Below are 15,407 nucleotides of genomic sequence, written 5' to 3'. Positions count from 1 at the left end.
ACCCCTCTGCTGCCATCTCCCCATCATTATAACTTCACTTCTATAGATCAATTAACAATTCTATGCTTTGGACTTTTTTTCAGTTCTTTGATTTAATATTTCACACATAAAAGATTGCTCTGTATCTTTCTCTCTGATTCTGGCTGACTTTACTTAACCTGGTATCCTCCAGTTCCATCTATGTAAAATAAAATAAATTCATCTTTTCTTAGAACCAATTAGTACTCATTTGTACATTTTTTTATTTAGTTTCCATAATACCATTAAACTCATATATAGCACATACACATGAAAGTGAAATGTTTGAGCACGTAAATGGAAGATAGAAACCAAAAAGTAAGAGAATGCAGTTTCTCAAGTACCTATTTTAGAAGTTTAGCTTTTATCCAAGTGAAGGAACATATACTTTGCATTTGAAAGTACCCAAGTACCCCTTGAACCCTTAATCACCAGTTTGACTGACCGCCAACCAGTGCTAGAAATACTCCTTGAATACCACATGCAGTGACCTCAAAATTAAAAAAAAAAAAATAAAGTCTTGTTTTCAAGGACCTGACATATGGCTCAGTGAAAGAGTACTTTCCTCATATGTGTGGAGCCATGTTTTTATTCCCAGCAGAATTTTTTGAAATTATATTTTATAATTGTTCTCGATGTTGTTCATAATATATGGATGGAATTTCCTGACAATTGAATAATATGTGGTAGCAATTTATAATTATATTTCTCAAACATTTGTTTTTATCTAACTCTTTCAACTGTTAGTTTCTGGAATTTAAAGACAGTGTGTTCTGAAAAAAGTGATAGTTCTTACTTTTTTTCCAGTTTTGGACTATAACCTATGACGGCCAAGGCATTTTGACAGGCAAAGGACTTATCCAACTGTAATATCACTCAGTCCCCAAAAAGTTTTTGTTGTAACTAGGTAGCAGGGACATAAAACTGAAGGGTATTTTTCTGTGACTTATACATAGAGAAATACATCTAAACTGATATTTTATAGCTTTATTAGTTTCTCCCATATGACTACAAGTTATATATGTATATATATAGGTCAAGTTATATATGTGTATATATTGAGTATATTCTTAATTTTTGATTGTTATACCCTGTATTGTATATATATATTGTGTATATTCTACACAATATTTGGGTATCTTCTAACTATTTTAAATATCTCTTTCAATATTAATATACAATAGATTTTCATATAACAATTATTTTAGTAGTCTTAATAGTGAAAATATATTGAAAATATCTATTTTTCTGTGCCTTTTATGTTCTTCATTTTATATTCTATCTTAGGATTATGTGACTTATATAATGAATCTGTGTACACAATTTTCATTTTATTAATTTAAAAAATGATTTGAAGTCCAGCAACAGATGTGTATAATTTACATTCACACAATGACTAAAAAACATACAGATTCACTGTCTCTTATAATTACAACATAATTGCCCATTCTGTCAAACCCTTATAATAACATGCTACCAGTGATTAGCAGCCCACAGGTTAATAACCACTACTTTTGATGATATGCTTGCTTTCTTTAGATAGAACTACCATTAATCTTCATTGTTGTTTACCAGTAATTTAATAACTGATACTCTATTTTTGATGTTATAAAGAGTGTTCCATGGCATTGTTATCTAAACTGTATTTTTTATTTTTTAATTTGCATAAGGACTTAATAACTAAAAAAGATTACTGTTTTTTATTGTATACTTGTATTCCCAACAGATCAGATTTTTACTCAAATGATTAATTTTCACTACTCATATTCCATCTTTAAATGAATTTGTTTGCTCAAATGTTTTTTAGCTCTATTGAGTGATTTTAGAATGTATCCTTGCCTGGATCATCTTTTCATTTTTAATTTAAAAACTGTGGTTTACAAAAAAAACCTGTGGTTTACAAAGTTATTGTTAGTTGACTTTTAGTCATGTAAAATTTCAACACTAATTCCACTACCAGTGTCAATTTCCATCTCAAGTGCTCCCATATTCTGCCATTGCCTACCCTCAGCACTCTTCTTACCTATCCTTGCTGCCATCTTGACAGGCACATTACAAAACTCTGTGGTTGCAGGTTACTTCTCATATTTTCAGTTTCATTGAGTGTGCAGTGGATGTATACCTATACGACTCTCCACATCACTATTATAACCAAAGCCCTGACGAATTTCCCTCCATTACTTTTCTTTCTCATCTTCCTTTCTGCCTTGATTTTTTTTTTCATTTCTGTATGTCTTGGTTCTAGAGTCAAGGGTTATCTAAGCATCCATACTTTACTATATTAGACTTTCTCAACCAGTTATTCTAGGTACCAGAGATAAACGAGATTATGCCAAGCCCTTCCTTTCTTTTTTTTTATGGTTTAAAACAGTAACTGGCTCTATTTGAATTTGACCCAGAATAGACAGAGGTAGATTGACAAACTAAAGTGAGTCTCCCTCCCATCAAATATCCAAAGGACATTCTCTCTGCACCTTAAATATAACTTTGAAAGACTTATAATTTACATTGTTCACAATAAAAAAAAGAATTTTTGGGACTGGAGAGGCTTGCTTGCTTGTTTTTTTGTTTGTTTGTTTTGGGACTGTACCTGGTAGTGCTCAGGGCTTACTCCTTGCACTTACTTGGATACTACTCTGGGCAGTGCATGGGATACCATATGAAACGCCAAATATTGAACCTGAATTGCCCTAATGTATGGCAAGTGCCCTACTCACTGTACTATTGCTTGGTTACATGGGGCTGAAGATTGTACAGTGGGTAAGTTACTTTTGCCTTGCACCTGGCTCACCCAGATATGATCCACCAGAACCACATATTGCTTCTTAGCACTGCCAGAAGTAATTCTAAGCACTGAGCAAGGATCTCGCTCTGAACACAGCGAGGTATGGCCTTATAAAAAAATAAAAGGAAGATAAGAAATAAGTTGTTTTTACATAAAGGTTCTTTTAATGTAATAATTTTTACTCTAAAGAAAATGGACAATTTTGAGATCAGAGGTTTTATATCTCTGATGATGAAGAAACATGAATAACTTGACTAAACCATATGACCCTTAGTCTATATTAACTTTAATGGTTCTAAATACAGACATTTACTTGTTAATCTTTTGTGTATAAAGTATCATTTATAGACATGTTGTGCTTATCTTTAAAATAATTACCCTAGTAATTTTTGTTGTCATAGCTATAGCAGCAATTTTCTTGTCAATTTTATTAAATATGATAATGTAACTATCTTAGAACTCATATAAAAATTAGATGTTGTTTGATAGCAGATGATTGCCTTAAAAATCCTTTTGCAGTTTAGTGAATAGTATATTTATATGATCTATTGTCTGAATAGTTGCTTGCTTCCAGTAACCAAGGGAGGTCCTAAGAGTGCTGAATTCCTTATTGTTGAATTGATTTACTCCCATGTTCCTCATTTGATAACTAGAATCTAAAAAGTTGGAATGAGTTCACCAATAGGGAAGGAAAAAAATTAAGTGCTTCAAATAAAGAATAAAGATGGTTCTAAAATGAAGGAGTGTATCCAGAGATTCTATTACTATTATTAAATGTTTAAAATATGCCTATGGTTAGAACTTACATGACTTTTCTGGTCAGAAATCATTATGGATTCAAATTTAATTTGCAATTTAGAGTAGTTTCCAAGAAATGAAGTAGTTTGGTGTTAAAGAAAGGAGATTGAGTTCCTGGCTAGATGGCTCTGAGGATTTAATCTAGGATTAAAAAGACCCATAGAAGTGTAGAATGGATGGTTTATAAAGCCCACTCCTAATGGGAGAATCTCTGAAGAAATGAGAAGATACCACAAATCCCTTCAACGTGGCAGAACACTCCATTTAAATTGCCATCTTGTATAGGTTATAGTTTTCAATATCTCATTCATCTCTTGAACCATTGTGATTCCTTAAGAAATATATATACATTCAAGATTGTGCTAGATTCAGATGCTGCAGAATATGGAGGGCACCAAAGACTGGACCATGGTACTGATTTCTTTTCTGAAGCTTATGGACATAATGGACGTCCCCATTCTCTTATGGTAAGTGAAGGCTTTTTAAATGATATTTTTCCACGATAATTTCATCTTGTATATTTTAATGCTATATTCTCAGCCAAAAAACAACTTTTTAACAAATCAGTGACAAGAGAAGAAGAACAACAGCAGCATCAACAACAGAACAGACAGATACAATTTTCAAGTCAATGTAGAATTGAATTGGGTTTGAGAAATCTAATAACATTTAGCAAACAGTTTGGGGAAAGTTGAATATTAATATGATTAAAACTATCCCCAAAGATAAAATAGGAATTCAATTTTATTTCTATTTTGAATATTTCTATCAATAATTTTTTCTATGTTATTGCTTTCTCTATTATATTTTATACCAAGCAGATTTCCACACTATTGACTATCTAATGAAGTTTTAAATATTATAAAAAGATCTATGAATTTCTATATATTTTATATAGATTGATAAAAACTGAATTTATTCTAGTTGCAAAATTCTCTGGTATATGGCTAAAAAGGCATGATGAAAGAGCTTTCAAAATTGTGATATGACATATTTGAAAAAAATCAGCATTATATTATTGGGTTTAAATTGATTTTAAAGGGGACCAGAGTAATAGCACAATATATAGAGTGTTTGCCTTGCATTGGGCTGACCCATGTTTGATCTATGGCAACTCATATGGACCCCAGAATTCTTCAAGAATAATCCGTGAGCACAGAGAAACCCATGAGCATTGCCGAATGTGCTGCTCTCCCCGCAAATAGCCAAAGTACTTCTAAAATATAAAATTTAGGATTTCTCCAGAATTGCTCCCAATTCTTACTGTACTTCATTGTTACAAAATAAGATCAAGTTTATATCTACACATTTTTCCAAGTCAGTCTTCTATTCATATGCCTCACTCTTCTCTCTCATTTCCTTTCTTTCTATTCCTCCCTCGCTTTAAATTCTTTTCTTTACACTTTTAACACTCTTCTCTCTACCTTTTATTTTCCTCTCTTCCTTTTATTTCCTCTCTCTTCTATCTCTATATACAATCTGTATTTGGTTCTGAGCACAAATAGAATTAGATTAAGAGCCTTAACATTCATAGATTGTGATGAAACTAATAAATGTATTATTGCATTTTTCTTTTTTTTTGTATTATTGCATTTTCCTAAATATTTATAATCTTTTATTATCCAAGCATGATATCTGGGTGGTTCTCCTAATTCCCATTTTTGTTTTGGGTTTTTTTTTTTTTTTTTGGTTTTTGGGTCACACCTGGCAGTGCTCAGGGGTTATTCCTGGCTCTATGCTCAGAAATTGCCCCTGGCAGGCACAAGGGACCATATGGGATGCCAGGATTTGAACCGCCATCCTTCTGCATGAAAGGCAAACACCTTACCTCGATGCTATTTCTCTGTCCCCAGTCCATTTTTATGCTATATTTCTACATCTTAGATAGGGTACAGAACTCACTATATAAACTACTATACTATAATCAGAATTGATATGCCAGGAATAGTGGTATATGGGTTCAGAGAAGTAAGGCAGAGAATAAGGCTCTTGCCTAGCTCATTTATGACTGTGTTTGAGTCCCTGACACCACATAAGCCTGAGCATTCTTGAGTAATCCCTGAATACAGAACTATCATTAAAGTCCTAGCACCACTGGTGTAGCCCCAGTGCCTCTCAAAAATATAGAAATAAATAAATAGGTTAATAGATAACCCACACATTAACCTAATAAAATTAAGAGAATAGGGCTGAGTAAAACTCATTAATTGATATATATACATACATACATACATACAGATAGATAGATAGATAGATAGATAGATAGATAGATAGATAGATAGATAGATAGATTATAAGGAAAATACAATGATCAGCGGTGTCTTAGGTATGACTGTCTTATATATGACTGGCATCAGTGCTGGCATTAATATAGTTTTCAGAGACATCAATACATATGTAATGTAAAATGAAGGGCTTGAAGATACACTCACATTCTTTCATCGAGTACTATGGGAGTTTGCCAGTATATTCGAATTTGGCATGCAAAATAGAAGTTCTAAAGTGAATAAGACTTAGAACTCATCAAGAAGCAAAACTTTTCAAAAAATCCTTACCGAGTTAGGGAAAATGAATCAGCTTGAGGGCCAGCTGAAAGGAGCTGGCAAGCATGCTTTTCAGGAGAGAGCTCCAAGTTTATTTTCCGACAAAGCCTACTTCCAGGAGCACTGCCAGGAATGACCCCAAAGCATTGACCCCACTAGTAGTAATGCTCCCAGCACTGCCTAGTGAGGCCCTCAAACGGAAGAAAAGAATGAATGCTCTTGGAAAGAGGCATTATTGAGAAAAACAAACAAACAAACAAACACCTGAATAGAATAAAGTGAACTTGAACCAGTTGAACTACCAGTGGTCCTCAAACTATGGCCCACGGGCCACATATTGTATTTGTATTTGTTTTGTTTCTTCATTGCAAAATAAGATATATGCAGTGTGCATAAGAATTCGTTCATAAGTTTTATTTTTACTATAGTCAGACCCTCCAGTGGTCTGAGGGACAGTGAATTGGCCCCCTGTTTAAAAAGTTTGAGGACCCCTGATAGAGAGAAAGGGGACTGAAAGATTCAGATAGAAAAGTTATCATATAGCTGCTAACTTTCCTGAAAAGTTCACATTTCCATAAAGGTTTCGTTAGGTGGAGAGACCTCCTGGTGCAGTCAAAATACCACAAAATATTACAGAGAACCTGCGATCAGTCTCCCTGCCTGCATTTTTCTTAGCTATGAGAACTTGAGTAATTTAACCTTTTTGGACCTCGGTTTCCCTCGTCTGTATAATGATGACTAATAATAGTATCATCCCTACAGCAAGAGATTCTTAGGAGGCAAGGATACATTCATTAACACAGCTTTGTGGAAATGGAAAAGTGTTGTATTGCACTTGTATTGAAAGTTATTATTGTCTTGGCCTTCAAATGATTATTTTAATATGTTAAGTATAAGAAGACCCTGTCCACTTTGAAGACACACAATTAAGAAGGCCTCCCAAGTTTGGGGAAATTCCAATCTTAACTGAAGGCTCACAGTCTTTTGGGGTGGGCAGAAAAATATCCTGACATCCGTTCTGTGTTGTAAGAGCTAAGGTATTCTGTCATAATTAAAATAAGCCAACTACCCAGTGGCAGCAAAAAGTCAGGAGATTACTTTTTCAGCACTAATTGAATTGATCTTGCAAATATGGAATGTGCAGCTCTAAATTAGCAAGTGGAATGGTCTCCGTAGCAGGATGAGGAATGCAGCACTGCTAGCACATGCTAAATAGAAAGGGCCTTAGCCACCACTGTAATGGAATTCTGATCCAAGTCAGGCAGAAAAGCAGAGATTAGCCCTTCTCTTCCCAGCAGCAGCATCTTGTTTTCCACAACTCCAGGTGCTTTAGGAAATATTCATTTAAATAAGTCTTTAGGTTCCAAATGAAATGATTGCTGGTTTTTGATGTACCAGGCTAAGGGAACCCAAAATAGACCTGCAAATCCAAGGAGACAGGTTTTCTTCTTACCAGAATTATCCTTTATAGAATGAGAGAGAGAGAGAGAGAGAGAGAGAGAGAGAGAGAGAGAGAGAGAGAGAGAGAGAGAGAGAGAAGAGAACATCTCTATTACAAAAATATCTGATCCATATGTTGTTCTGGGGACCAAGTCAGGTTTCTCATCTACGACCCTAAGTGTACAAGGGATGCCTGTGCTAATCAGTAATGTCACTCCTGCTGCAACACAAAATGGCTGGGAGCAAAGCAGGTTTGGGTGATGATGTTTCTTTCCCCTTTCCATGAAATTTCTGTCCCTCACCACTAATGTCCAACTCTTGCTAAAGTTTAATTTGCAAGCTCAATAATCCTAAAGATCTGCTGAATAAGTGTCAGATATGCTCTCAAAGATAGCAACAAACAGAGCCCAAAGGAATCTTAAAATAGCCATCAAATTGCAGCATCAGCAGGTACTGTTCCAGTGTGGTCTTTATGTGCTCCATCAGTGGAAACTTGGAAGCTCGTAAACTGCATGTGGACAGCCGTTGAATCCTATTTGCTAAGGTCAGAGCAGTTCACACATGCCATGAAATGATAGGACAGGACTTGTCCCTTCTGCTTTGAGGGCAGTTATTGGGGATTTGTTTTTATGCAACCATTTCTATATATTTTGGAGCCAAAGATAATAAATTACAAGCTCTTCTCTCTGTTAATCAGGGTGCTGATGAAAGGAAGGGGACTTTATTTCTCATGTCTGGTTCATAACTTCAAATTTAATAGCCAATATGGAAGAGTAGCTACCAACTGAACCTTAGATGAATTTGATGTCTTTGTAGTAACTCCAGCAAGCACTCTGCAGTGACCAAATGAATCAAGTTATACATTTTATCATTTATTATGTTGCCATTTAGTAGTAGATATTTTTATCTTTAAGAGGTAGATCTATTTATTCCCATTCCAATTTGGGAAGTTCAAAAGTAGAATTTTGGAGTCAGAGCAAAATCCCCAGATACATAGGTTGGAATCCCAATTCTAAAAAGCCACAGGAAAATGCTGAGGCAAGAATCAAACATAGAGCAATGAGTACCCCTTATGCATTACCAATATGATTGGTACAGAGATGTCTTTATTACTCTTCATTTGTAGTTATTGAGAATAAAGATTAATAGCTGGTAAGTTGTTTTGAATTTTTAAACACAAGTGCAAACTTGATACTTAAAATCAAACTCTTTTTGAGATTTCTAAATTAAAGTATTTATATCACTTCTACATTTCTAATACTAAATTTTTATCTAGAATTAGATTGTCCTTTAGGTCATTTTGAAAATAGAAATGCACATGACAATTGAAATTATTTTCTATAGAACCTTATTTAAAAGTTAATTTTAAAATAATTAAAAAGATTTATGTAGACTAAATCTAATGTTTTTTAAAGAATATTATTATCCCATAATGATGTGTTGTTCTTAAAACTGAAAAATTTTGTTTAGGAATTTAAAGAAAAAACATTGTTTTCTTAAAAAATTATTTTTAACAAATTTAAGGTATGTTTATTATAAATTTGTTTTAACATCTCAACTCTTGCCACCCTAATTTTAAAAATTATGTAATTAGTTTCTGAAATTCACTTAGGATCCTGGAAGACTATGCTTTGCCTAAAAAAAGTTAGGAGATACTATATGGTAGGTTATGTTTCAGCATGCCCATAGTGACCATAGTCATTAAAACAGTCAAAATAATGGAGAAAATTAACATGTATTTTTCAATCTCATAATTAATGAACTGGATGTTACTATGGCACTCTTTTGGTGAAAATTGGCTATAAGCATAGTTATAAAAGTAAAATCTACCACTATGTATCACTTTATTTCATGTCCTTAATGTAATCCTAAATACAACATATTTAGGTTTGAATAGCTAACACATTGTCAGCTTTGATAGGTTTACTGGCATTTATTATCTTTGGTCAGGGTACTAAGTGGTTTCCAGATACTTAAGTGTACTCATGTTTAAATACAATTAAACATTTATATTCATTTATGTGTTTCTTTGCTGTGTGGAGCGGCACACAGCAGTACTCAAGGATAGATAACTCCTGCCTCAATGTTCCCAAGGTCATTCCTGGCAGAGCTCTGGGGTGCCTCATGTAATATGATCCCAAATTGAACTGAATTGTTAGGCACCATACTCCCTGTTCTAACTCTGGCCCATATTATTCTTAAAAATACTCAAACAATTCTTTCCAGAACCTTTCCTTTTCTTTTTTTACTTGCTGTAGGAATCAAAACGAACTCTTAGAATTAAATTTGCAAAATAGGAGTTACAGAATTCCAAATTAACTCTAAATTGTTGGCCACCCAAATTGCCCAGTCTGTAATTGTCTTGTCTTAAGGATTAGCTCTGATTATCTTAAGTCCTTTAGCATAATTGGTAGTCATTTTCTCACCACTAAAATAATTAATTTACATACTCAAAACCCCAGTAAAAGAAAACTCAAAATTCCATAAATAGGCATAGTTAAGCAAAACACTTGCTTGGGGAACTTCTTTCATGGTGCCTATATTGCAGAGCTCCAGAGCAACATAAATACATTCTGGTAATTAACATTGCAGTGAAAAAAATATAATTACACAATATTCCCATTAATGATATTATGCAATTATCAACTGAAGGTTTCTGAGCAGATCATATTCAGAGGTCTCTAAGTGTGAATGGAATTGGCATCATAAAACTCCTTACAGAAAATGATCAGCATCATAGAGTGAGAATTCTTGCAGCATTTTTTAACCATTAAGTGCCATGATTAGAAACTCAGTGTTTACTATTGCAAATCTTGAACTTGTCATGCCATCGGTTTTGTTTTACTTTTAGATTTAGGATAGCACAGAGTGCTTTCATCTACCAAAAATTTGCAGTGTTATATTTCATCTATGTTATCAGTTAGTTTATAGTCACCATTTTTTGATAATGAAATGATTATGAGATTATGAGTCAGAGTAGATAGGATATTTTGTAGGGCTCATGTAGGGGATTATCTTGTCCTGATATGTCACTTAGCTGCTAGCAGAGAACCATCCTTGTTTGATTTAGGCCTGAGTGTATCTCTTTGCAACTTTCTTAGGCACTCTGAGCTCAGCTGACTCTTTCTATCTATATATTTTATCAGATTAACTTTATGTTTGTTTTTGTTTTCTTTTGAGAAGCCACACCTGGTGGTGCTCAGAGCTACAACTATCAGTTCTAGCAGCTAGCAGCTCAGAGCTGCTCAGGAAACCACTTGGTACCAGATACAAACAAACCTAGGCCTCCTGCATGCAAAGCCTACATTTAACCTATTATGCTCACTCAAGTCTGATAAATACTTTTAAAGGGAATAAAGGGAGTGGAAATTTTTGGGGGGATCCATTGTGGATTCTTCTGAAATATTTTAGTCTCAAGTTGCTTAAAGTAGAATGATTCAGAACCTTTCTGTTCAAGAGCATCACCTCACTGATTATTTATGCCTACTAACTATACTTCCTCACACTAAGCACACAGAACAGAACAAACTCTCCATCTGAAAGGGTAACACATTGTCTCTTGAATAAGACTTAGAGAGGAAATTGGTCAAATAGAATTTTGAGTTTCTTTCTTTTTTTTATGTCTGTTTTGCCCTCTGTTGTTCTATTCAGGAGAGTAGTTGTAGAAATACTCTGAACTCTTATTAGTTTGGATCTTGGATACTAGCCCTGCTTTATTCAGGAGTAACTCCAAGCTTCCTTTTGTTTTACCAGTTTGTTTTTTTTTTAACGTCTTACCTATATTAATCAGAAATAAACTGCTGAGTGAAAGGATTGCCTTAGTAACTATATTCTTACATTACAAACTAGATCCTAAAGGTTACAAATCACTTACAATAAGGTATAAACTATAAGGAAACATTGGAGTATTTGAAATATATGGATGGTTTCCTCACACTGACTGTGTGCAGGAATATAATATTTATCTTTTGGAAGCACCAGCTTTATAAATCAGACTACAAGACAAGAACTATTAACATTTGGGAAAATTTTCTAAGAGATAATGAACATTTCCTAAATCACTATTACTTTTAATTGAAGAATAGAAAAGCTATTTCCTAGCTACTAACATTCATGATGTAAATTTCTTGAAATGCCTTCATTTTAAAAGTGCTTTAATCGTTAATGTTCAAAACTAACCAACTATATTGGTGTATATATTTTTTTCAGAGTCTTCTGAGTTCTTTATCACAGAAACCTTGAGGGAAAACATTGTGTTTACTTGAAGCATTGAGACATAAAACAGTCTCATTCAATGAAAATCAACTGTTCTGTCCTTTATTTTTTTTCTTAAAGCTGTGTTTGCTTTGCATCTTTCATTCTGATTCTAAACTATAAAAGCATTTTTCTTTTTAACCATCAATCAAGCTTTCACTTAAAGATAAAGTGACTAAAAATTAAAAATACTTGTTAGAAGAGATCTTGTCACAATACTGCCCACAATCTGTAATATTACTTGTACTGTTGGCTTTCATAATAATAATTAAATATGTGCTGTATAAAAGTATAAAATAACATACAGTTTAAATCATACAGTTTAAATTCCTTCTCACTTTTATAAAAATATGGATATTAGGAACTGTCTTTTGTGCATATCAATTCCACTATTATATGCTCATTATTTCTTATTTAACTTCTAGCTACTTAGTAAGCACTCATCTTTAGCACTTACTGGTAGTTAAAAATGTGAAAACATTCATATGTACAAAACTTACACATTATAAACTCTTTAATGATGGAATAGAAAAAGAGTAGGTAAGAGAAACATGCCTTGTACCATGTATTCCTCCAAGCATCACTAGATGCAACCTTAGAACTGACCTTCCAGTTGTTTCCCCCACAACCCAAACATTGCTGGGTGTGGCCCAGGAATCTCCAAGCAGCTCTTGTGGTATTCTAGGTGATCCTCAATACCATAGAGAATTATCCATGTATTGAGAACCTCTCAGTGAACTAAACTGTTCACAATGGACAGTAACTCATACCCTCCACTCTGCCACTATCACCTCTTTAGCAACTGATTTGGTAGGTAGAAAAACAATAAATATAAAATAACAAAAATGAAACGAAACAAAAATTTTCATACCTATGGTTTTCAAGGATACACTCTTGAAACTGAATTTTCATAGCTTAAGGAACTAGTAAGGTAGAGGGAGTGAACACTTGAAACTACAAATTTAAAATGGACAAAAGCTCTAGAGGTAAGAACTAGTGTTGAAGGGAACCTTAGCCGAAGCCTGAGGTCTTAAAGAAAGAGAGGGGTGTTTAGCTGAGCTCAGAGGCTTACACATAGCATGGAGAGAAGGTATTTTAAATGCAGTGTCAGGATTTTTTTTAATCAAGATGAGAGTTCCTTTATATTACATTTATGATTCCTTCAACTTTTGTTCTTAAAATGACAGAAGGCAACAAAAAGGAGAATAAATATAGTGTCTTTATGTAAAAGTCTGTTCTTGTATTATGATTTTATTAAACTGGGGAAAATAGCATGTGAATTGTAGGGTAGCTAGCCTTCCTTCACTTGAAAGAGCTTAAACAGCAGAGTGCCTTTTATAGCCTTAGTCTGCGGAAATTGGGGTTTTTAGGCTCATAGTGCCCCCTAGTGGACATTCCTTCCAAGGAGGTGAAAAATGTTAAGAGACAGTGAATGGAGCCTCCTCTTAGCCAGAATTGTAAAGATAACTGAAGTTGCCCAAACGTGAGACAGCTTCATGCTGTCCCTTTGACATAACGACATAAAATCCAGCATTGTTTTTTCCAGTTATACTAACTTGCTTGTGTTGATTTAGGTGTACATTCCAAGCCGAGTGGCCCTCATCCTTCAGAATGTGGATCTGCCTAACTGAGAGACCTGACTGATCTCATCTCCAGGAGATAAATGTTTACTTGTGTGTTTATATGTATGTATGTATGTATGTATGTATGTATGTATGTATGTGCAGAAGCGCTCGCCCCTGATTTCATGACATAAAGATTAAAATGTGTGAGCTTTGTAAAATAGACTTCTCTAACTGAAATGTCAAGTTTCAGAAGTATTAGTTTATGCAAATCAACTTTTCTTGAAGAAGGAATATTTGTGAAATTTCAGGCAAGCTGGACGATATTTTCCAGTGATCAGAGCAGTTAGCAGTACCAGATGAAGTATTATACATAACTTCTTTAAATAATGTTACTTCTCTAGCCAATTATTTAATGCTTCAACTTAAATCATTTGTCCAGTGTGATTACTTCTCTTGAGTGTTTATATCACTTTTTAGAAATTATTATTTGCTGGCTTGGTTTGAATAGCTCTTGGTCTGAATTGCAAGGTGCCAAGATTATTGCTCTATTTCTTTCAAAATATGTTTAGAAACATTATAATAAAATGAAGTAATATAAAATTTAAAAGTCTGTTACCTATAGTACCAAATCTATATGAACTTTGTCACCCCTCATTTGCATAAGTGTGTTCAGGGTTTGCTGATATTTACACATCCTAAAGGCCTTAATAAGCAAGTGTAACATTCAAAAATTCTTTTGCTTTCAATAAACAGAAAAATGAAGATTGTCTTTGTTTATTTCCATTTTGTTGTACTACAATGTCTGAATAGAGTGAATGTTAAAATGCTTCTTTTAATACTGTTATCTTCCCCAAACATATGAACCTGCTTAATAAACTAGGATACATGGAAATTCATAATATTTTCTTTTCTTCAAGTACCAATTTTTTAACTTGTCTCAGGTGTCTGAGCTACTCACCAATTGTAAAATTGCACACTCTCAAAGGTTGAATTAAATCCTAAAAGATAGTATAAGCTTAAGACATTTGCCTTGCAGCTCGCTAACTCTGGTTCATATCCCCAAGCACAGCCAGGGATCACTCCCAAGCACAGAAACAAGAACAAACCCTGAGCACAGGGGTATGTGACCATCAAATCACTCTCACACAAATTGTTTTAAATAAAATACAAGCTGAATAAACTATTTTAACTACAGGACTGTTTGAAGTCATGAGGTTTTTCTCAATTTGTTGAATAATAATCCACTGGTCTCAATAAATGATTCAAAACAGGAAATTATGAACTACTTTGAGCAAAGTATTTGCCACTTATATAAAACTTTTTCTTTATGTTAAAACTGTTTAATTTGTGGTTTTATTCTGATAATTCACAGCTATTAGAATTTTTGAAGATTTTTCTGTTATTCATTGTTAGAAAAGATCTAATAAAGAGACATAACTTTTGTAGCTAAGCCTGTATATTAACCACTTTTTTATGAATTCATTATGGATTCTGATATGTGTTATTGACTTGAACTACCAAGTGAAATATTTGGATTTTCTGAATTTGCAAGCTTAAGTTAATGATGTTACACACTGGGAGGTATTACTGAAATACTTCTATGTAATATTTTCCAAGTACAAGAATTATTTTATATCTTAGAAGTGTTATTGCTAGCAATATGGCATTCACCATGATATTGATTTTTCATGTTGGTGTTTATAAGTTCTTACTATTTTATTCTTTATAGTCAAAGAGATCTTCTAATTCTCTGTCATGGCTCCTTAAAACTGACTATAAATTATTTCATTCCTAGAATTTTTTTTTTTGCATTTTGATCTATGAGGCAAAGTCAAAATGATCAGAATAATTGTATGCTATATTTTTATTCTGTTAATGGTTTTTATTTTCGTAGTTTAAAGTTAAGAATTTATTTATAAGATGTAAGCTTACATCAAGTATTACCCTACTTCACAAATGTTAAATGTTGCTTTGTATGGTCTAGAAAATACATACAATCAGAAT

General features: G+C 33.5%; 1 protein-coding gene across 1 annotated transcript in view; it reads left to right on the top strand.

The window, feature by feature from the left end:
- The window catches only part of GBE1 (1,4-alpha-glucan branching enzyme 1), a 320,203-nt gene extending 306,175 nt beyond the window's left edge, over nt 1-14,028 (top strand). The window contains exons 15-16 of the mRNA XM_049785497.1: nt 3,953-4,068; nt 13,413-14,028. Of these exons, the coding sequence (XP_049641454.1) occupies nt 3,953-4,068; nt 13,413-13,469 (173 nt within the window). The 3' untranslated portion in view covers nt 13,470-14,028. The remainder of the gene's footprint in view (nt 1-3,952; nt 4,069-13,412) is intronic.
- The last annotated feature ends 1,379 nt before the right edge of the window (nt 14,029-15,407 follow it).

The sequence above is a fragment of the Suncus etruscus genome, chromosome 13 (genome assembly GCF_024139225.1).
Source record: "Suncus etruscus isolate mSunEtr1 chromosome 13, mSunEtr1.pri.cur, whole genome shotgun sequence".
NCBI lineage: Eukaryota > Metazoa > Chordata > Mammalia > Eulipotyphla > Soricidae > Suncus > Suncus etruscus.
The sequence above is the reverse complement of the archived record's forward strand: the minus strand, read 5'-3'. Positions and strand labels throughout refer to the sequence as shown.